This window comes from Phymastichus coffea, unplaced genomic scaffold, assembly GCF_024137745.1.
Source record: "Phymastichus coffea isolate CEN01 unplaced genomic scaffold, Cenicafe_Pcof_1.1 PCOF00050, whole genome shotgun sequence".
NCBI classification, from domain to species: Eukaryota; Metazoa; Arthropoda; class Insecta; order Hymenoptera; family Eulophidae; genus Phymastichus; species Phymastichus coffea.
In genome coordinates this window covers 1,262,105-1,284,313 of record NW_026706861.1, presented here as the reverse complement: position 1 = coordinate 1,284,313, position 22,209 = coordinate 1,262,105, and the positions used below count along the sequence as shown (strand labels likewise).

Genomic DNA, 22,209 nt, shown 5'->3' with positions numbered 1-22,209 from the left:
CATTGCGCGCACACCTCCTCGGCCACGGCCGTTTCGCACTATTAACGCGATCTCTTTGGCAGATAAATAGCCTTTAATATGCCGCATGACGCGACCCTCGAATTAAACGGAAAGAAGAGGAAGAGAGAAAGAGAGAGGGGGAGGAGGAAAAAACGGATTTTACAGAGAAGGAGAGATGAGCCGTATTTCAAGAGGGACAGCTGCCGGCCAATATCGCGCGACGCGTATATCACAATTCCCCGCGTGTGACTTTTCAATTTTTTAATACTCCCCCCTACCCCCCTTCGAGCGTCGCGCGGGTAACATCCGCACTGCTGCTTTACGAGCGCAGCTAAATCACGCGATGGACGCTGCCTATGTACTTTTCAATATTCTTCCGGCGATTTTATCACCAGATTGGACATCCGAATTTTAGGGTTATTTGATTTCCATGTCGATTGTTTTACGGCCTGATGAAGTTTCTGCCGCGTGCCAATTGCTGATAATCGTGACTAGGGCTGCAGTCGTGTCTCCGGCGGCGCTCGTTAAAATTCATTCACAATTTTCGCGCGCGAGCACTACCTAACATGCTTTTCGACATTACGAAACGGCAGCGTAACGTGAAATACTTTCTAGTCGACTCATCGTAAACTTTCGTGCGACATTGCAGGCCTGTAGACCGAACAAACAAAGTTATTTTAATGGAACTGATGAAAACTGAACGTACTGTATTGTTCTATCCGAAAATAATTCTAATCGTCATTTTTATCGTTATGGTTTTCCTTTCTAACTTGCCGTTCAAAAGCACAATCCGTTTAGATAGATGGCATATGTCGAGAAGAAGCAGAAGGATTTTCGTCTCACGATCGTCAAATAGGGAATATCAGAGTCCCTTCGCGTACTGCATTCGGACATGTGCGCGGTAGGCTATATCGAAAAATTCAATAAAAAGTCTAAAATCTCGATACGAGCTTCCGTATCGAATCGCCAACTCTATAATGTGCGAATTCGCGATTTCGCGCTTCGACAAATTGACACAGCCCTGCTTTCATTTCGCGATACGTATATATGCACCCTTCGTCGTGCAAAATAAAGAAGAAAGAAGAAGGAAAGGGGCGAGTTGGACTTTTCCATATACGCGTCTCTTTAATTTATTTCACTTTAAAGTCTCGCTCTCTGTTTATATGTATGAAGACCGGCACCCCTTTGCTACGTTATGCAAAAGAAAGCGACTGCGTTCGCAGGGTTGACACGCGCACGTGTGCTCACTTTCGGAAAGTCGCGCGATCGTGTGTATTCGTTGCGCGGTGGATTGGAGTCGCTTAAAATTGCGTGGCTTCGTTGCATGCGAATGTCTCTTTTGTTCCGTAGCGCCGCAAGATGATGGAAAGTCGTTTGTCTTCTTTTCGCGTTTAAGTTTTTACTTTTGAATCCAGCATTTGACCTATAGCTTGTCACTATTTTTATTCCCCGAATAGAGCAGATGAACCGGCTTGACGAGCTGCAGAGGACGAGTAATACAGCGTTCATTCCATTTCTCCGCAATGTAATTAATCGAGTCCCCCCTTTTTGTCAAGTTTAACTTTATCAATTGAAGTGAGTTGTGCTTTGCGTCGACAGATTGCGTTGATTCGAATCTCAACAAATTATTCAGTCGAATATCTCGTTTCGAGACAAATAAATAACACCAACAGATGAGCTCCAAGATAGTAATCAATCTGCTTTCACCCCATTGTGTGTTACTCGGATAAAAAGGCAGCAATTAAAAACCACTTAAGACGTCCGTCTTCATTAACGTAATGGACACTGGCAATTTTTGCGCTGCGGTATGGCTCTCACTCGAATAAAAAAAGAAGATGAAAATCAAAGGTGCAGTCGAGAATACCTTAACTGCGTCTATATACATAGCGTGCGAGCAGGTGGATCAACATGGTATAAACTTTCTTACGCTGCAGCTGGTGCTCGAAGAGAACGCGGGCTAATCCTCTCTTTCTCTCCGCGTTATACATTCGATCTTAATCGAGAATGAATTTGCTTCTTGGTTTTAGCTTTTTTCAGAAATATTTTCAGGCAATTCTCTTTGTTCTTTCGCCGGGTCAGGTGTCTATTCAATGTGCTTAGAATTGGGAAAATAATATTGCGGCGCTGCATTTTCGTTTTAGTCGAAACAGTTACAAGTAAACAAAAGGTGAAAATTTCAATAGGTTTTTCAATAGATCGTAGAAAAGAATAAATTGCCATTTCTGTGGGAGTCGCCTCAAAATTGTTGATACAATTTCGCGTTAAAAATCGATTTTTATACATTTACAGTAATCGGGACTTGCTTTCGAAATATGCTCGAACAGATATGATTAATTTTTTGGAAATTGAGATTTTTTAATGGAATCGACGTGTTTCGTTCAACGTTCCTATAAATCACGAGCATTTTGTATTTGAAGCGTTGTCGAATTCGTCGTCGCTGTGATCGTTTTGGCAGACGATGCAGTGACACCGCGTATGCGCACAGTAGCGGCTCGCTGCAACATCCATCCGCGAGAACGAAAAGGAAGAGCAGCAGCGGTGAAGCAGCCAGGATAGACTTTCTCCGGGAGCGCGATAGAGCTGGCATCTGGTTGAGGCGAAGAGGCGCGAATTATGCGAGACGGCACGGCTTATTAGAACGTCATCGCGCAAGACAAGACACGCGATGCGTGCTCTCTTTTTTCCTTTTTCTCTTTATCTTTCCCTTCTTTTCGCGGCTCGCGCCTCGCGCGGTGCGTGAGATTGTTACCCATCCGCGGCGCGCACCAGGAAGCGGATCATTCGCACGCTCCGGCTGATACAATGGAGATCGGCCTGTCAGTCTTGCATTGTCCTATGATTATTGCTTTCGCGGAGCTGCTACGCTGCAATATCGCCTTTCCTCCCGTCCTAATGGACAGTCGGATGGGCGAAGTTTGTCGTGGCAATGAGCGCCCGATTCATTATTTATGCGGCGTTTGTTAGCCGCGCGCGCGATACGACATGTTGATGGATAGGCAGTAGATCGGGCTCTCGCTCTCGTTCTCGTGCGATCTTTATTTATTTTTTTTTCCAAGATTGACCGTAATTTTCACTCGCGTTGCGAGCCAAGTTTTCGTTAAGACAGAGATCCGATTGGACGGTCGATTTGACTGGCATCGCGCGCATTATGCCGACGAAAGCTCACACCGACGTGCCGATATTAAAAAAACACGCTTTGTACATTTATTTCTGCCGAGAATAGCTGTACATTGCTCGTGTATAATCCTCCATATCCTGTGTTTTATTCATGACAGCTGCGCTCATCGACCGGTTATTTTTAATTGTTCTTTATTTGATTTAGGGTTACACGCCGCTCCACCTTGCCCTCCAGTTCGACCACGAGAACATTTTTAATCTCTTGGTCCAGGTCTACGGTAAGTCTGAGCGTTTGACAATAACGTTTCTGGAAAGGTGTCGAAAGCAAACGAAAAAACGAATCCCGATCGGCAACGCGCTCTGACAAGCACTCCGACGATCAGCGGCGGCAGTGACAAGAGAAGAGAGCACGGCGCTCGGGCAGCTTCGATGCACCTATCTCATATAATATCGGGCGTCCGATCGGTTAATCGAGGCAGCGAGCGCGCATACTGGCCAAACAAGTGTCGTGCTCGCGCGCGCAGCCCCCTTCGACTTGAAAAGCCCGTCAGGGAGCGCCTGGTTTGTTGCAGATTAGACGAGTTGCGCGCGCGCCTGCATGCGCGCAGCGTCCTCTTATCGCCCGTGCTTTGTTTACTTTTCGTCCAAAGATCGATTTTATTTGTTCTTCCGACGGGGCTTTCAAATTGTTAATTCGACGCTTTATCTGTTTGCTCGCAGGAGCCAATCAAGATATCCGCGATTACAGCGGCAAAAAGCCAAGGCAATACTCGATCTCTCAGAAGGCTGCGGTTAGTCAGGACACGATGCGCAGTAAGTTATTGCTTCCATATCCTATCTTTGTGGCCTCTCTATCGAGCGTATAATGAGACATTTCTCTTTATTCCAGTAATTGTTATATGGTTTTTGTGCAAGCTTTTTTTCATACTCTCGTCCGCGATATTTCCGTTAAAATCGTTTATTGTCCTTCTGCGTGTTCTCGTTTCCATTTTTTCGCTTCAAAACGGATCTGCCCGAATCGATTGGTTTATCAAGCAACATTTTAGTGTAATAAGTAATGCATGTTTCTAGATGGCCTTTTCTGTAGCAGTGATACACTGGAAGGGTGATTTATGAGTTATTTAGTAGCTAGATTTGATTTCATAGGTTTCGAGTGTAAATTTGCATGCTTATATATTTGTATGATTACAGAGGTTCTTACAGGTTACCCGATAACTCTTGGCCATCGCTTTTTCACTTGATTTTCTCTTATACTTCATTCTTTACAAAACGAAAAAACGTAGATACAGTATTGACAAATTTCATCGTCATCAAAGCATTTGAATTGTACGACTACGTATCTGCTTTTTATCGATTGCGCGCAGTAGTTTTTTTAACGGGATCCCAAATGAGAACTATTGCTCTAATAAAAATCAATTAGCGCAACGGCTTAGTATATAATGACAAAACTGCTGTGGTGAGTACTATTGGGTTTCTGGATCCATTTACTTCTGTTATAGGGAGACTAGCTGGTGCTGCGCTCAGGCAAGTTTATCCGTCGGTGAAAGCGCAGAGATAACTCTACCTACCCACCCCGCTATCTAAAAACAATCAAACAAAGTAGTATATTATACGCACGCGTATGTTTTAAAATTAGTGGAATATTCATTCAGAGCCATTGATGAACCTCTGAGAAAAAGCGACAAGTTCCTTTTCAAAAATTGTTAAATCGCTCATGGCAGTTGTTTATGCTCTTGTCGCTTTTTGCTGCACGTAGATATGAGGACTTACAAATTTATGGTGTAAGATTGTTATCGAAATTGACGGTTATTGTTACTTTATGAATTCAACATAGATGGCATTTTGGTAGGTTCATCAGAAAATTAGCTCCATTGCACACAATGTTTCAATCTTTAAGTTAGCTTCTTTGTACTCGAAACTTCTGCGCGTATTTTATTTTATTCAAGTTAACGTGAGCTTTTTGTAGCCAAGTAACATGCCACGGTTTTTGTTTGAACTTACCAATTTCTATCGTGACTTGTACGATAAATTTACTTACACTCATTTCTATCTTTAAAATTAATAATGTGAACAATTATGATAAAGAGTTAAATAACAAATAGCAAACATTCTAATTTGTTATAATTTTATTAATAATAACCAACATTGATTGTCATTCAACAAGCAATCAAAAGTGACAATAACCGTCGTGCGCCGATGCATGTGTCTACTATATATCTAAAATCTTTTTTCTTCCTGTAACAAATTGACGCATTTGCTGTAGACTCAACTCATCTGGGTAAATTCTATTGTTTTCTCAAAGCATGCACGCGCAAAGTGAAGATCTTTCAATACGTACTAAAGTCTTTTGCATATTTACCGACTGTACACACACTGTCCGACGTAATAATGCAGTACATTATGGGTACACAATAATTAACACTTACCAAATATGCTGTCCTACACACACACGCACGCGCGTGCGCGCAGTCAGACCAGTAGTTGAAAATACAGAAGAAGTAACAATCAGTGTCCACGCGCGTCGCCGCGCGGAGTCACAGTAATTTGTAACGTCTCCCATTTCACGTTCGTTTCGACGTTTCCTCGCGCAGTAATTAATCCCCCGATAGAGATCAACATTTGCACGCGTACATCGTAAAATGAAATAACACGGAGCACACGCGATCTCACTGACACGCGCGCGGCATTTTTTTCCCAAAGTCCAATGATTTGCACATAATACGTTGCGCCGGGATAGGATATTGCCAGTGCTACTGGCAGCTCACGTCAGTGGATACAGGAAAAGAAAGTAGACTATAGCTCACACCGCGTGAGAATTCGGAATCTTCATACTTTTGCCTTGTGAACTGGTTCTTCGAGCGAATGATTTTTTTCTCTTTCGATAAATGATTTATGCTTTCGTAACAGTACAGCCATTAAATTTGAGTGTAATAAATACAAAGAGGAAGCAAATTGAAAAGCTCGCATTTTGCGAATTCGCGTATTACGTAATTGCAATTCGCCGAAAAGCAAACGAGAACGAAAAAAAGCAGAATACCGTCGTATAGTTAAATTCGTTACATATTCCGGGCAACAATGGTCTATTTATTACGTGTTATATATTATGAAAAGAGAGGCCCGGAGGTGAAACAAAGATTACATACACGCTCTACCCCAGGATAATGCGCGGATTTGCTTTGTTTAATTATACACCGAGATAATACACCGGAGTTCCCCCTCCCCTCCTACTTTAATACCTTGTAATGCTAATTCATTAGAAAATTTAAAAGAGGCCAATTTGCATTTTGATGGTGTGTTAATGAGATCGTTAAATAATTTAAAAAGCATAAATGTTTCATTTGTTAATGTTTATATGAGCGATAAAGCTTCACTGTAGAAAAGCTGCAATGTTGTTGTGTATTTAGTCGTGGCACGGTGTATTCCAAGTCATAAGTTGTTATTGGAAGATCGGCTACTTCAAACTGTCGACCATTAATATAGGATTGTGTTGACATATAACGTGCATTAATTTAATGAATCTTGCTGCAAAAGCGTCACACTTTAAGGTGCATGTAATATTTGGATAGTTATCGAACTAATAGAAAACTAATTTATTTCAGCTTTGTATTTGAAGATGACAGTGTATCATTCTAATCATCTGACATTTATTTTCTGTTATGTTTAATGGAATAATACGATAAATCACAAAATTAATCATAAATAGCTTATACCGCTTCTACATGTATATTTACCATTTAACATTACCGCCTATTGTAAAGTACGTGGAGAGCTGCCCATGATAATACGTGTGTCTGTTTTCTCTTTCAGAAATAAAAGCAAGGAAAAAGCATGCAGGTAAGAATTGCTCGTCCTGGCGCAATCGAGGAACTTTCTTGCTTAGAGGCTAAATTTTAGCGTGTCCAGCTTTTATTACTTTGCTTTTTTTTGCATAAATTGCATGATTAATTTTTTTTTATTCTACTTTAATTTGTAACGTCAGTATGTAGTTCTACTGAAATTTCGCAAACTTGTTTTAATTAAAAAAGAGTGTGTTAACTCTGAAACGCTTGCCTTTTTCTCTTCCTCTGTTATCAATCTTTCAATCCTGATTATCTTTACATGCCTATTACTTCTGCTTTACTGCAATTGAAACAAACTATTACCTATTTGCTCTTATATTAAAGATGATGGCTAATATACTTTCGTGCATTCAAGAAAATAATGAAATGACTATTACATATAAATGTGCCGCTTATAATTGTGAAAGGTATTGGCAACAATATTCATTGTTGCCAATGCCTTGTTTGAACTTCACTCATCATATAAGTTGCGATTAACTTTAAAAAGAATTGGTGTAATGGTATCATCGAAGCAGGACACCATCAAGTTTTTCAATTTATCACCCTCGCTATCGTCATTGTTCGCACTCATGTGTAACAGAAATGAAATCTGAAAAGTTCTTTTACAACCATTATTGAGTTTACAACGTTATTAAAAGAAATATTACGGTAATTATCGTTCTTCGCTATACAGAGAAAGATCTTGGTTTTCTTCGTATTGGCTCGCTGAACGTCCGCGTGAAGCGCACGACGGAGGCTTTCAGTCAGTTCTTAGGAGTAGCAACTAATAACGCATCCAACAACAACGAGAAGATTCACAAATCGTGGGGTTCGGCCGACAATTTACCAGTAAACAATTTAAGCTCTTACATGCTGATTATTTCGTTCCCTACTCTTAATGACAATTGTATTTGTAGGCGGATAAGATGATGCCACCGCCGAAGTACGCACCCATCAAAAAACGTCGTAGTCGTCGAGCAACGGACTTCGTCTCAAACCGTCAGCAACATCCCGCAAGCCAACCGACAACGCCAACGCCTACAGGCAAATCCACGACAACAAGCCGTAGACCCGCGTCTGTATCTGCTTTGACGACAAATAACCTCTTGGCACAAGCCAATCCTATCAAAGTTGTACAGCAGAATGATTCCGACTCGGACGGCGCTTGTGGTTTCGATTCTGCTTGGCGAGGTTCCGCGTGAATTTTCATTTTTATCAAGACGTTCTGAATGTTCAGAAAATTGAAGTTGTTAGTTATATTGTAAATGATAAGTTATTTATGGATGATATATGATATATTTTAATATATGATCGTATATTAAAAAAGAGCATTATGTTAAAATTACTAATTGTAATTTAACAGATTTTTTTTTTGAACAAATACCACTATACAAAGTTATATTTTGCGACTAACTAGTTGGTAATTATTTTTGTATACTTAACAAGGATAATAATCATGACAATGAATCGAAAGTAGTTTGTACGATTTCAAACTAAATCTTATAAATATTGCTGTATGAACAGCATTGATTTTTATATCGAATACAACGTCGTATGATATTATTGATCGCAGATATCTGTGTGAATGCTATTAAATTTAAATATTTTTATATTCTCGAGAATAAAGCAAGATGCTAGCATCGTTTCAGTTTTTATTTGTACTGTTATGATACTTCATCGATAAAATTTGTTTGATAAAATAAAATAAAAATTATGAATTTGGATAATTATTCAATGTAAACATAGTAAATGACGAAACAGTTGGATGTTTATTAAGGGTTAACCATTTTTAAGTTGAGGCTGTCAGACGACACAGATTAATATATGAAAACAAATGCCGAGTTTTTTTAATATGCTTGCAAGTTTTAAATTGATTTCGTCGATTAAACTATAAATTGCCGAAAATTACAAATTTCTAGTAGCTATCCATTAGAATAATGATTTATCGTTTTTTAAGTACTACTACGCAGCTGGTAGAATTTAAGACAAACAATAAATACATTTTTTTATTTGAATATAAAAATAATTATACAAATTACATTGTAATGATACATTTTATTCGAATGATAAAGACAATTAAGTTGTACAGATATGAACATGAAATATATCTTTTTAAACGCAAATAATTGAATTATATTATAAAAATTCAAAATTTTCTTGTAAGCTGTATTGTAAAAAATGATATTAATCAAATAATACATTATATAGAAAATTTATTGAAAATGTTCTCTGTAAAGAGTTTTAAGTTGGTCTTATATTGAACCCAAACATCACAAGCATTTAATAATAGTTTATGTACTAGGTTGTAAATAAATACAAATAAAAATATTGATGATGGTATGTTATTTCCAAAAGTTATCAGTCAACGATTTATGAAAATGAATAGAAGGTAAGTATCAAGAAATTTCAATGATAGCATTTTTTTTCGTTCGGCGATAAGTGAATTCATTTTTATTTTAATTAACTAAAGGTCGAGCAATGAGACACGCATTAAAAAATAGTTAAATAACAAAACTATTTCAGTCGTATAAACGTTTTCGTCAATTTGTATTTGTCTTTTGAATGAGTGAAGTTTATGTAATCGAAACACATTTGGTGAACTCCGTGAAAATGTTATAAAATATGTTTTAAAAAATATTGCCTATTTTATTATTGAATGAATGAATGCCTTTATAAAAAAGCATGCGATCAAAAATAAAAGTACAACAGACTTTTTCAATGTGCAATGGAACGAGAAAAAATTAGTTCAACTAAATTAAAGACTACTCCAGAACATTTGATATTCAGTATTAAAATATTTGGATAAAGTGTTTAATTACAAAGTGAAACTTCGATAGTTTACAATATTCACTTAAGGTAAATTATGAGTACGCAAGAAATTACGCAATTTTTTATTGAAGATAAACAAATAATCAACATGTACCATTGTAAGTTAAAAAACGTTGAACTTCAAATTAGATTTTTTTGATCATTCACATGTAATAAAATATGATATGACATTTATCATTTCAAAGATTACAAAAATTACTTTCGGTTACTGAAACTTAAAATTTTCGCTCTCTTTATCTAATATATTAATTTTGATATAGCATTTTTTACGAGATTCAAATGCTATTTATGTTCTTTGATATCAAACAATGAGAAATATATAAATAGTATATGAAACTTTACATCTGCTGAAACTCACTTATTGAAAAAACTAACGTTATCTTCAAAATGATCTAATAGTGATCTAATAGACATTCAATCTAATATTTAATTAAATTTTTTCTTATTTTTGTCTATTTATGTGTCTGTCTCCTGACCCTCGTATCAATCACTTCTATGTAATCATTCGATCGAGTACATTCGATTCAATTTGTTGAAAAAAATTAAGATATGAAATGTTTAAATTGTAATGAAGCCAATTGATGATTCTGTTTCAAATCTCGAAACTTAATTTTGTATGATAAAAGAAGATCGAAATTCAAAATAAACTCCAAGGATTTGCGTCGACAATCACAACACACAGTGAACGACCCCACGAAAATTGACTCATACGAGAGCGGACAACTATATATAAGTAAACGCGACGGAAATATTAATTTAGTTCCATTTCGGCTTGTTCCGCGAAAATATTGGACGGATCTCAAAAATTGAAATCGTGAAGGGATTATGGCATGTGCAGTTTTGCGGGGGTCTTTGGTTTTGATCAGTGAGTTGATTATTTTTATTATCAATTTTCGTTTGACAATGTCTTTGTTATATTTTTACATCACCTCGTAATCCCAAAATCATGACTACGTTAATATTGTAAAGAAATCAACTAGAATACTTTTTATTTGTATTAGAATAGTTTCTTGAGGAGTCCATTATTTATGTTCGCGTACGTGGAATCAATGTTCTTCTATCGTTATTGATGTAATGCATAAAATTTAGATTTAGTTAAAAATTATAATTATTTTTATGTCAATGAGGGGAGGTCATTTTGATTTACGATAATCCCTTTTATTTTATTTTCAGTTGTTATAATTTACACCGAAGCGCAGGTAAAATAGCGATAGCAATTATCTAAAACAACATTCTAGACTACTTTTTTTAAAAATGTTATGCAATTTCCAGAAATCAGATGGGATAATATTTCCTGGTCCAACTGAAAGACCATCAAAATTTCCATTGAGTACGACTACATCAACACCCGTCAATTCTATAGTTTATATCCAATGTTTTAATAGTTGCCTCGTAAGTGTTTCTTTTAAATACTTTTAAAGTAATTTAAATCAATCGATATTGCACATTTATGCAATATTGTTTCTACTAGGCAACTTCGGAATATAATCCAGTTTGTGGAACAGACAACGTCGTTTACTCGAATCCCGGGAGACTCAGGTGTGCCCAAAATTGTGGAAAACGTAAATTTGCACTAATTTTGTAAAATTATTATTATATTGTATTTACATAACAATTATGTATTTATTACAGAAGTTGAACTTAGTCGATTTGGCCAATGCGGTAATAATACGAGCAGTTGACTATTATAATACTAATAAGAGAATTCATAAGATTAGTGTATTAGTTTGGACATCTATTAATGTACTAATGGTAATAGAGTTATTACATTAAATAAAATTTTTAAAAGTTTGTTAAAATGTGCTTTTTTTTCATTTCTTTTAAGTCCTTTTGGACTTTTAATCATTAATAGTAAAATTCTATCAGTTAATATTCACGTTAGTTATCAACTATCTTCAGAATAAAATTAAAAAGTGCTAAACGTATTGATGAAAACAAAATTTTTTGATTGATTATTAGGTAGACCGATTATAACTTATTAATTCGATGATAAAAAGAGACTCAAATTTCAAACATTCCTACAAACGATAAGATTATAATATAAACGACCTAAACTTTTATAATTTCAATTTTGTTAAATTGTTAATATTTACTTTTATAGGTGAATTTTATTCTGAAAGTAGCATATTTAAAAATGCTTATATATATGTGTGTGTGTGTATAATAATCTATGTAAATGTTAAAAAAACAAGAGATTACACCTTTGCGAATACTTCGGTGAATATTTCGGTATTTATTCTGATCAATGTTCGAACAGTAAAATTAAATTTCGAGCGTATTTTAGTCACATTGAATATTTGTTTAAGCATCATCCATCAGAGGGCGGCACAAATAACTTTTTTTTCACTTTTTATTACTTACTTTTTTTTAACTGTTCTGGTACTGTACTGCGGTTTTATATGAGTGTTCGAATTCAATCCTTTATATATAAAAAAAAAAACAAATTCGGTATGGCTACGAAGTAACGACTTCAAGTCGTAGCTTAACTGACTATCCTTCCAAGTTCCTAATTCTATTTGTTCCGTTCTTTATGCTTTAGCGGCAAAACTCAGCTTTGTATGAAATCTCGCTCTTGCTCACTTGAAACCAGCACACTGAGTTAACTATTTAATATATATGTAATTTTTACCATGATCTTTGTAAAATTCATTTTATTATAAAAAGCAATGGTTGGTATGCTGTTGCTGATACATCAAAAATATAAAATGTATTTCAATCGTTCACAATTATAAATGATTATTATCACACACTAATTTTTTCCTCTATAGTATGCTTATTCTTATGGGAACGTGAACACGTCTTTAATAAATAATTAATATGTAACAATGATATCAATACAAAAAATTCTAATTTAATTTATAAAGTATTTCAGTATGTTATCGGAATAGTATCAATACAACGCAGTTAACGCTGGAATAACTGGCTCTCTAATATAATTGGAACGAATAGAACGGGTATCTGAAAGGTATAGTTATATGTAGTAGCTACGATCTGAACTCACTGCTCGTAGCCACATTAAAATTTCTTTTTGATATAAAACCGAATCCGACCACAACTATATATATATATATATATATATATATATATATATATATATATATATATATATATATATATATATGTATGTATATTAACACACATACATATATATATACTGTATAAAGTTCCTATTAATAAAAACACTACTGTACTACACTATACTACTTTCTGTTATAATAAATGATCGCTGACGTTTATTTTGTATTCATTACATACTTAAAAAAGAAATAGAAATAATAATAATACTGTTAAAGTTAGAAATACGCGTAAAGTTCATTTAAAACATTGTTTAACAGTGCTACTGTAACGCAAAAACGTAATCATTCAACTTGACGCACACATTTAAATATATAAAAAACATATCAATTTAAAAGCCACGCTATATACAATATAAAATTAATTTTGGATCTAATTTAATAGTTAAGATGGTTTAAGGGCGACTAAATTTGAAATTTTCCATTAGCAAATCCAAAACGCTTAAGATAAAAAACCTAACCCTAAAACAAACAAAAAATTTTTCATTTTTAAATTAAATTTTCTAAAAATAATACATAAAAATGTATGACATTTGTCATCCGACAGTAAGTTAATCACTTTATATTTTCTAAACTATTACCGAAGTTTATGACAGTAATAATAAATATGAAATTTTGAAACTTCAGTATTACAAAATGAGCCAGTTAGGTTGTACCGACCAAGTTAAATTAACTACAGCTTTCTATGTATATATGGAATTGTGTGAAGGTAATTTTGAAATGTTAATATATATGTTGATTATTTCAATTTCAATAACAATTTTTGTACATAAATTGGACATTTTTTCAATTTTATTATTAATTATTTCTAGTAAAACGCTACTGGGATGTGGATTACAAATATTCAGAGCCATTACAAATGTTTTATCTTGAGGCTAAAAAAACTAAAAAGGGTACTCTTGATACATTTATACCATGGGCAGCAATCCATAATATTAGTTTAGGATTGATTAGTAAGATCCAACAGGAATTGAATAAAGAAAAGTAATGTGATTTTCAAATACATTTAAAATTTATATTTCATTAAATGATAAATTCATTATGAGTCATAAACGCAAATATTTTTACAGATTTACTTTTGTCTTCAAAGAAGGAGATACTTCATCAGTTTATTACAGCATACGTTCAGGTATTACAAAGTTAGTATCACCTGAAGAAACCAAAGATCTACGTCAAAAAGCAATGAAAAAGTTTAAACTAGAAAGAGAAATCACAAGAAATACAGCTAATTTGTATGAACGTGCATTATTATTGGCAATGGAGAAACAAGATGAACTTGCTAAGATTCATTGCAAAGTAGAAAATAATTTAGAAGGAACTGCTACTACAATCAAAATTGATAGTACAGATGAACCAAATTTTGAATTAAAAATCTGCAGTGATTCACTCGATGGCAAACATAATGATAAATTGCAAAAAGATAATACACTAAGTTTTAAATCTAATGAAGTACAAAATTATTGAGTCAATATCACAAAGTGTAGACATGAAAAAATCAGGGTTTTTTCAAAATACAAATACATAGAAAAAGGATTGATTGAAATCATGCATTAACATGACACTTGAGGTTTCAGAAAAAAACATCTAACATACATATTTATCTAATTTATTATTAGAATAAACTTTAATTGTATATATGTAAAAAACTTGCATAGGCATTATAGCTTGTAATCACTGTAAATAAGCTACCACTGATACTACATGCATCAAATAAATTATTTCTTAAAGTAAAGTTTGATTCAGATGTCTTTAATCTTCATCATTGTAAGGAAATGTAAAATCAAGGCAGGCATATTTTCATTCTTCAAAAATACATGTGGTAAATAAGTAACAAACACTTATTTAATTAAAAACATTCATTATTCATTATCTAAATTATAATTATATAATTATAAATTTTACTAAAGCTACATGAAACTATAGCTTACAGTTTAGAAAGGTTAGTAACCTTCTTGATAACTTGATTAATAAAAAATATGATTATTTAAAACGTTATTTATTGTTTTAAATTTTATATACATTTTCTGTAGTTAACGTGCCAAGGACATTTAATTTTTTGTAAAGTTGAAAAATAAATTATTCGAAATTAGAAAATGTTCAATGTATATTCATTATTTGTACCTGAACAGATTTCGTTTATTATAATAAAAATAGCAAGCAAACAAACTTTGGCAGTTTCAAATATTGAAATACTTTTTTAGTAAATGAAATAAAAACTATAAAACGATAAATTAGAAAGTATGTATTGCAATATAAGTGACGTTTTTTTATAAATCGGCACGTTATTAAGTATCAACTTAATATTTTTTTCATTCAGAATTGCAAAATCGAAACATTTTGATATTGAATCTTGTTGATTAATGATTGGTCTTTATAGGAAAGGAATTAAATAAAGTGATCACATATTCGATTTTTGCAAATTTTCAGACATTAAAAATAAATTTTTTTAATAATTAACATGTTATATAGAAAACTTACAATTATAAATTGAATACAATACATGAATAATTATCCAAATTTCAAAAATCTACTTTTCGTGTAAACGGTTGGGCTAACTATCCAAAACGAACAATGACTACAATAGTTTTTCAAAAAATTTTAGTGTAAAATAGTTATCAATCCGCATTGGTGGTCTACTATAGTTTTAAGGCAATTCGAGTTTCGAGATTAATTCGAAACTATCACAAGAAAGTACGGTTGATCCGCTTATGATTGTTACTTATTATTTATGAATATTGATTTTTTCGAACAGATTTCGGTCTATGCGTAATCAATGTAATGTGAAAGTTTCGATAAATATGAAAGATTGACATTCTTTTCACAACTAACATGATATGTCAATTGAAGTGTTTGTTTATACTAAAACTGTAGATTTTTCACTATCTTAAAGGATTAATATATACAATTTATCAGATAAAAAATATATATGGATGATGAGAAGCGCGATTAGCTTGTTTTCTTAAAAAACTATGTGATAAATAACATTTAATAACTATGGACAATCGGTGAACTTACACAATGTTATTATTTTGAGACCCTAAAGGTATGTTGAAACGCAAGGGTCGTTAATTTTAATTAAAGTACATTACAATAATTATCCTACAAATAACAATAACTATTTTTTAAGCTACTACTCGATATCTTGATTAAACAATTATCACAAGAGCACGAGTGCATAAATATTACATCTTAAAAATAACAATTATCTTGCTGCCTTTGATCGTTTCAAAAATTCTACACAATTCCTTTTTCTCGTACTTCTTCACAAAGCTTAAACTGTAAGTTTTATATGTAAAAACATTTTTTCATAAAAAATAATAAAATTTCGACTTTAACACAAAAAAAAAAAAAAAAAAAAAAAATACATTACTTAGTTACTACATTTTCAAGCTGCACAATGAGAAATGACTATCTCTTACACAATTTCTTGATTTTTTCCGGAAAAAGTATATAATTATCGCACTGAACTTACTTTTTTGATTTATTTTTGTTTTTAGCTTTACGAAAAATACGAAAAAGTTGCTTAGACAATGTTTCTAACCTAGAGGATTACACTGTATCACTATATACTCATTGCAATATACACTTCACAAAATTCAATAACTTTTAAACGCATGCGTTGAACAAATTTAAAAAATACAGTCAGCAACATTATATTGTCGCCAAAACAATTTCCACACCTTGTCCTTATAAAAATTGTCATGCTTGCATTTCAAAAGTTGTAAATATGTCTGTAATTTATAGTTCTATGTTCATTTACTACGCGTTATTTTGACACAAGGCAATAAACGTTAAATGTTTAACTGTAACACGCAATTAAAATATAAAAACTATACAAATAATTGCTGATCACTCAATCGATGGTTCAGTAAGATTCACATTTCTCTTTTCGGTAAATTACTTATAAAATAAGCATATCTTGTAACAAGCTGCACCACTTTTGGTTATGCGAATTCAGTTACGAATCTTTCTGTCATTGTTAGCACCAGTCAGCCATATAAGTGAAATCTTTGAACAATCCTTGCTCCAAATCGCTAAGTTGTCGAGGATCCTTAGCTGGCGTAAGTTGAGGCTTCTCGGATGTAAATTCTTCGTCGAAGTTACTAACGTCTTCTACAGATTGCTGAAAATGCATTTGAGATTATTTAATACGTTTATAAAAAATAATTGGTTTTATCATTATTTAACTCGTGTGAATTCCATTAGTCAACTATGTACATGTATTAAACGAGTGTTACATCCACATGTGTTTACTGATTTCGACGGATTGTTTTGATTCTTTTACAATCAAAGATATTGAGTCGTCATTACTCTTATGATCTTAATAAAATTTTACCACATTATTAAAAATTAATTAACCTAAGATTTTTAGTTCTATATATTCAATATAAAAAATTAATATTGTTAAGAAAAGAAATAATTCTAACAAACATTCGTACATTATTCGACAGTTGACTTATTAATATTGCATATCACAACAGGCAAACCTTACTTTTTTATCAAGTAGTTGATGAACGTGTGCCTGTCAAGACCATGAAAGACGTTTATATCTTTTGTCATATATTTGTAATATTAAATTTAATTATCGACCAGTCAAAAAAAAGAAACGTATTTCATCAAATAATTTTATATTATTAAAGAACAGTTGTTATACTTACAATGACTGGGACAAACGGGGGCTTAACACGCCTAAGAAGTAAGTCATCCCAATTGATGTGTCTGAAGAATGCCTGTTTTTTAACGTCTTCGGCATCTCGCTCGCTGCTTCCCAATCTACGATCAGGATTTTTCCTCAGAAGCTAAAAATAAATAAATAAAAAGTTAAATTCGAAACGTGTCAGATATTTTCCCATTATATAAAATTACAATAAATAACTTACTCGTCTCATTATAGCAATAGCTTCAAGCGAAAGGAAGCGAGGATAACGAACTTCGTCATTGACAATCGAATCGAATACCTCTTCTTCGTCGTCACCAGGGAAGGGAGACTGCAAATAATAAATTAAGTGTTCATAATAATTTCTCTTTTAAGTGAAATTTCCAACAAATGAATAAAGCATTCACCTCTCCAACAAGCATTTCAAAAATAAGTACTCCAAGACCCCACCAATCAACTGCACGTGTATAGGACGTTTCGGTAAGAACCTCCGGTGCCAAAAACTCTGGCGTACCGCAGAAAGTTCCAGTTCGATCGCCATAACCCATACCTTCTTTGCACAAGCCGAAATCAGCGATTTTTACGTAACCCTCGGTATCCAATAACAAATTGTCTAATTTTAAGTCTCTGTAAATCCAAATAAAAATAAAAATAAACATCTGTAGTTTAACTCGAGATTTCATATGAAAATCATATGATTTCACGTGTCCTACCTGTATATAATGCGACTCTCGTGGAGATATTGCAATCCCAACACGACGCAAGCAGAATAGAAAACCGCACGAGGCTCTCCAAAAACATCAGCATGAATGTGCATCATGAGATCACCACCGGCAGCATATTCCATGACGAAGCAAACGTGTGCCTTTGAAAAAGAACAATCATTCAACAAACTCTCCAAATAGAGCAATAAATAAGTTGACCATCTCTGAAATTCAAACTCACATCAGTCTGAAAGCAAGCAAAAAGGTTGACCAAGAACGGATGTCTGGTCGTATTAGCCACTTCGAAGATCCTCTTTTCCGAGAGCAACGACTCGACCTCATCTCTGGCAATAATGTCGCCCTTCTTCAGTGCCTTGATGGCGAAATACTCGCCGGTGTTACGATACTGCGAGAGTATCACTTTGCCGAAATGTCCACGACCAAGAACCGATAGCAGTCTGAAATTCTCGAGGCCCATACCCGTTTGAAGCTGCGACTGTCGGCGCGATTCGTATGCGCTGTCACGATAGTGCAGTGGTCTCGATGGTGACGCTACCTCGTATGATACCTGAATCAATTTATAATTGTTGGATTATTCTGATAATTGTATGATGAGGATACTGGAATGTGTAGTCCTTTAGTTAAAGAATTTGCAGGGATTCGTCGTTTCAATGCCGTCGACAATTAAACATAATATGCGAAAGAAAATAATCAAAAATATACGAAAAACTTTTACTGAAAATATTTCCATGCAATATCTTGTGTTCAAAATTACTGACTATTAAATTATACCTCTGGGTGTAGATATCAGCAATTTTGAATCAGAACTACATCGTAAAACATTTACGGCTTGATATTTGTTAATTCGTCGGGACACAAAAAAATTATACATTTCATGACGTATTCGATGTGTTGTTAATCATACGATATGTGATGTCTTGATATATGATAATTTGCCTTGTATGCTTTTTATGTATCTGTGTATAAGTTAATTGAAGCTTTTGTTAAAGAATGAGAGAACCTTTGATGATGTTTTGATGAAAATGTAATTTTAATTAAGCAACCATTGCGAAGGTATAGTTTTATTGTAATTGATGTATGTCATATAAAGTACGTGGCAAGCTATGTTCAATTTTATTCATAATTTTACCATTGTCATTGGTTTTCTATCCTAGTTATATATACTCTGGTTTTCATCTCTTTTTATAAGTACACTAATAGATCATGTGTGTCTCTAAGTATACAAACATTTAGACTATCCTGGAGAAAGCAAAGTCCTACGAAAATTGTTAATTATATATCTAAATAAAGCAAATCCATGCAAGCTGAACTATAGAAAAGCGAGAGAAAAAACTAAAGCAGAAGTTGATGCTATTCCTCAGCTTCAAGTTTCCATCGTCCAGCACAAATTCCAAAGGGCGACATTTACTGAAGAGGAAGAAAAAGGATGATGATCACAATCATAGTCGTATTAAAATAACAGTTGTTCAGTGATTTGAATCGTCAGTTAGTTAACAAAAAGCAATTGTTTAACAAAAAACAAAAAAATCATAATTTTTCAGAAGTACAAAAATTTTTTATAAAAAAAAATAAAAAAACATGCAAAAAATCCGCCTACAATGAAACAAAAAGTCCGGAAACTTCGATGTACAAAAAAACAACAACAACAAAGTCGAAGCCATGCCGCTTGTGGTCTTGTTGTCTTGGTGTATGGGTACCTCGTCCTCGGGGAACTCGACGAGTGGTTGTGGCGAAGGTGTGCGCGGAGAAGGCGGAGCAATAAGCACAGGCCTTGGCTCCGTAACTAAAGGCCTCAAACTTGCACCTTCAGTTCTTAAGCTCGACCTCTCCTCCTTCAGAAGAAAATCGAACTCTCGTAACGCGCTCTGCAACTACATTCAACAACTCCGGCTGCTCAGCTAAGCTCTAACACCTTTTTTCTACCTACTACACTTCGTCGTTTCTGGTGCCTTTAGGATCACTACAGGTATTGTCATTGAGGGCTCTTGCTAGATATACCTCTATTGAACGAGGTATTTCACTTGACATTTTTTTGTATTTTTGTCAAGTTTAACATTATTTGATATTAATTCAATGAATAGGTTAAGGGATCTATTTTTAAATATAATGAAATGTAAAATACACTTCATACTAAGATCGTTTCTAAATCCCTTAATGTGTTTATTAGTTATGTTAAAGAGCTTTTGAGCAAAAAATTTATTTGCATTATTAGAAGCTAGTAGCTTCGTTACATTTTTATTTACATATTTAGTTAAAAGTAATTAACTGTTAACAAGTTTACTAAACCTCGTTATATTATCAATTCAGATCACTGTTGTGTTTAGTTTGATTTTAATAGGTGTTTTTTTTTAATTAAGGACCCTCAACCAAATATTATTCAAACCATTAAATAAATTTTAAATCGCGTTAGCTCATTTTAAATAACTTTGCAGTACTAAATATGCATTGGTAAAATATTCCACTTGAGCTAGAAGTGCAAAAAGTGCAAGTTTACTTAAATGATCAACAGCTGTTATTTATCGGTGCTTCGAAAATTCTTTCCCAATGCATACACGCAACCAATTTAGATCAAATATCAACAATACAGTGAGAAAGTGCACGGCATCAAAATAATTACCCAAAGTGAGTATTTTTACTATAATACTGCGTCGAAAATAAAATGTTAGGATTACCTCTTGATCAATTTTCACAGATGGAGGCGGTGCGGGTACTGTGGGTTTTTTAGCCACAGGTGGAGGTGGCGGTGGATGATCAGGTGGATGAGGTAGCGATGTGGAGGACGAAGATGCGGACATATTGCCCAGGCTTTCGTTTGTCGACGAATGCGACATACCAAGAGGTCGAGTACCTCCAAGACCACCTTTTTCCGGGTCAGGAACCTCACCGGGTGTCTCTGCTTTGTCTTCTGTCGATGTGTCGAACGCGAGTTGTGAAGGTTGTGGAACTAAAAGAATGATAATTAGTATTTTTATCTCCTATGATTCATAAATAATGATTGTACTTCGTCAAATGTGCGAAATGATTGAGCTCACTACAATAGTGCACAAACAATTATTGACTATACGATGTGCTCATATATTACACTTTTCGTAGGACCATGTATCACAACTTCCCACACAAAGTTCGCCACTTGCGAACGAAGATCTTCGAAAATTTGGATAGTACTTGATGTGTGAAAGTGAAAAACAAACAAAAAAAAAACAAACAAAAAAAATAAAATGAAAAAATGACGAAATAAAAAAAAACGAGAGGTACTATTTCGAATTCGCAGCAATCCACTCCTCATATTGCGATCCTCACCCAAAGGCGGGCTTTCGGAGCTTCTGTTGTTGTTGAGTGTGCTAGGCGTGGACCTTTTGAGTAGCCTTCCCCATGTAGCCACATTGATGTTCATTTGATTGGCACGTGGGAAGTTTTTCACTTGCTGCTTGAAGATCTTGCGCTGTCTTTGGAGTTTAGGTTTCCTTGAAATCATTGGATTGAGGAACTTGATCTCAGCGAAGAGGAGACCTTGAGGTTCCAATTGTAACGCCATTCCATGTCTCACGTCGTCGATAAATTCCTCTAGTCGTAGGAATTTCACAGCACACAGTGAGCGCCAGTCCTTCCAGTAAATCCCGATTTCCAGTTCGCGAGACTTGTCTAGCTCAATCGAGAACCTTTGGTCCCAAGCTTGCTGTGAGCATGGCCGCCAACTCGTTTGCGCAACTGTCACGTTGTCAAGTTTGATCACTGCCATTATATCGTCTGAAAATATTTTATTTTTCGTCGATTTCTTGTTGATAAAATCAATCGATTGTAATGAAGAGCATGACCATTTATCAACTTACTACTCGTTTCATCTTTGACACTATAGGATTTACTCGAGCTACGGCCTGTGACTCCCTTAACAAAACTACGGAGATCTGGACTTGCTGGGTGGTCTCGTTTCGTGCGACCTGGTACTTCCTCCACCAAGTCTTGACAACCCATTAACCTCACCTAAAAAT

At 34.3% G+C, this 22,209-nt stretch overlaps 3 protein-coding genes across 7 annotated transcripts in view; 2 read left to right on the top strand and 1 right to left on the bottom strand.

The window, feature by feature from the left end:
* The window catches only part of LOC131665369 (ankyrin repeat domain-containing protein SOWAHB), a 100,941-nt gene extending 91,918 nt beyond the window's left edge, over positions 1-9,023 (top strand). The window contains exons 12-16 of the mRNA XM_058937225.1: positions 3,323-3,395; positions 3,838-3,930; positions 6,925-6,951; positions 7,630-7,784; positions 7,853-9,023. Coding sequence (XP_058793208.1) covers positions 3,323-3,395; positions 3,838-3,930; positions 6,925-6,951; positions 7,630-7,784; positions 7,853-8,137 — 633 coding nt within the window. The 3' untranslated portion in view covers positions 8,138-9,023. The remainder of the gene's footprint in view (positions 1-3,322; positions 3,396-3,837; positions 3,931-6,924; positions 6,952-7,629; positions 7,785-7,852) is intronic.
* Positions 9,024-11,299: 2,276 nt separating this feature from the next.
* Positions 11,300-14,857, top strand: LOC131665356 (uncharacterized). Its single transcript, XM_058937208.1, has 5 exons — positions 11,300-11,326; positions 11,397-11,426; positions 13,466-13,547; positions 13,651-13,822; positions 13,909-14,857. The coding sequence occupies exons 3-5, from the start codon at positions 13,475-13,477 to the stop codon at positions 14,300-14,302; spliced, it is 639 nt and encodes a 212-aa protein (XP_058793191.1). The 5' UTR covers positions 11,300-11,326; positions 11,397-11,426; positions 13,466-13,474; the 3' UTR covers positions 14,303-14,857.
* A 165-nt stretch (positions 14,858-15,022) lies between these two features.
* Positions 15,023-22,209, bottom strand: part of LOC131665383 (serine/threonine-protein kinase N) — a 34,853-nt gene continuing 27,666 nt past the window's right edge. For 2 of the 5 annotated variants that reach the window (XM_058937245.1, XM_058937249.1), the window contains 10 exons: positions 22,051-22,201; positions 21,476-21,967; positions 20,893-21,164; positions 19,918-20,091; positions 18,441-18,767; positions 18,209-18,360; positions 17,903-18,122; positions 17,719-17,826; positions 17,497-17,637; positions 15,023-16,961 (listed from right to left, as the gene is read on the bottom strand). In XM_058937245.1, the coding sequence (XP_058793228.1) occupies positions 16,818-16,961; positions 17,497-17,637; positions 17,719-17,826; positions 17,903-18,122; positions 18,209-18,360; positions 18,441-18,767; positions 19,918-20,091; positions 20,893-21,164; positions 21,476-21,967; positions 22,051-22,201 (2,181 nt within the window). In that variant the 3' untranslated portion in view covers positions 15,023-16,817. The remainder of the gene's footprint in view (positions 16,962-17,496; positions 17,638-17,718; positions 17,827-17,902; positions 18,123-18,208; positions 18,361-18,440; positions 18,768-19,917; positions 20,092-20,892; positions 21,165-21,475; positions 21,968-22,050; positions 22,202-22,209) is intronic. The other 3 variants (XM_058937246.1, XM_058937247.1, XM_058937248.1) reach the window with 3 other exon arrangements.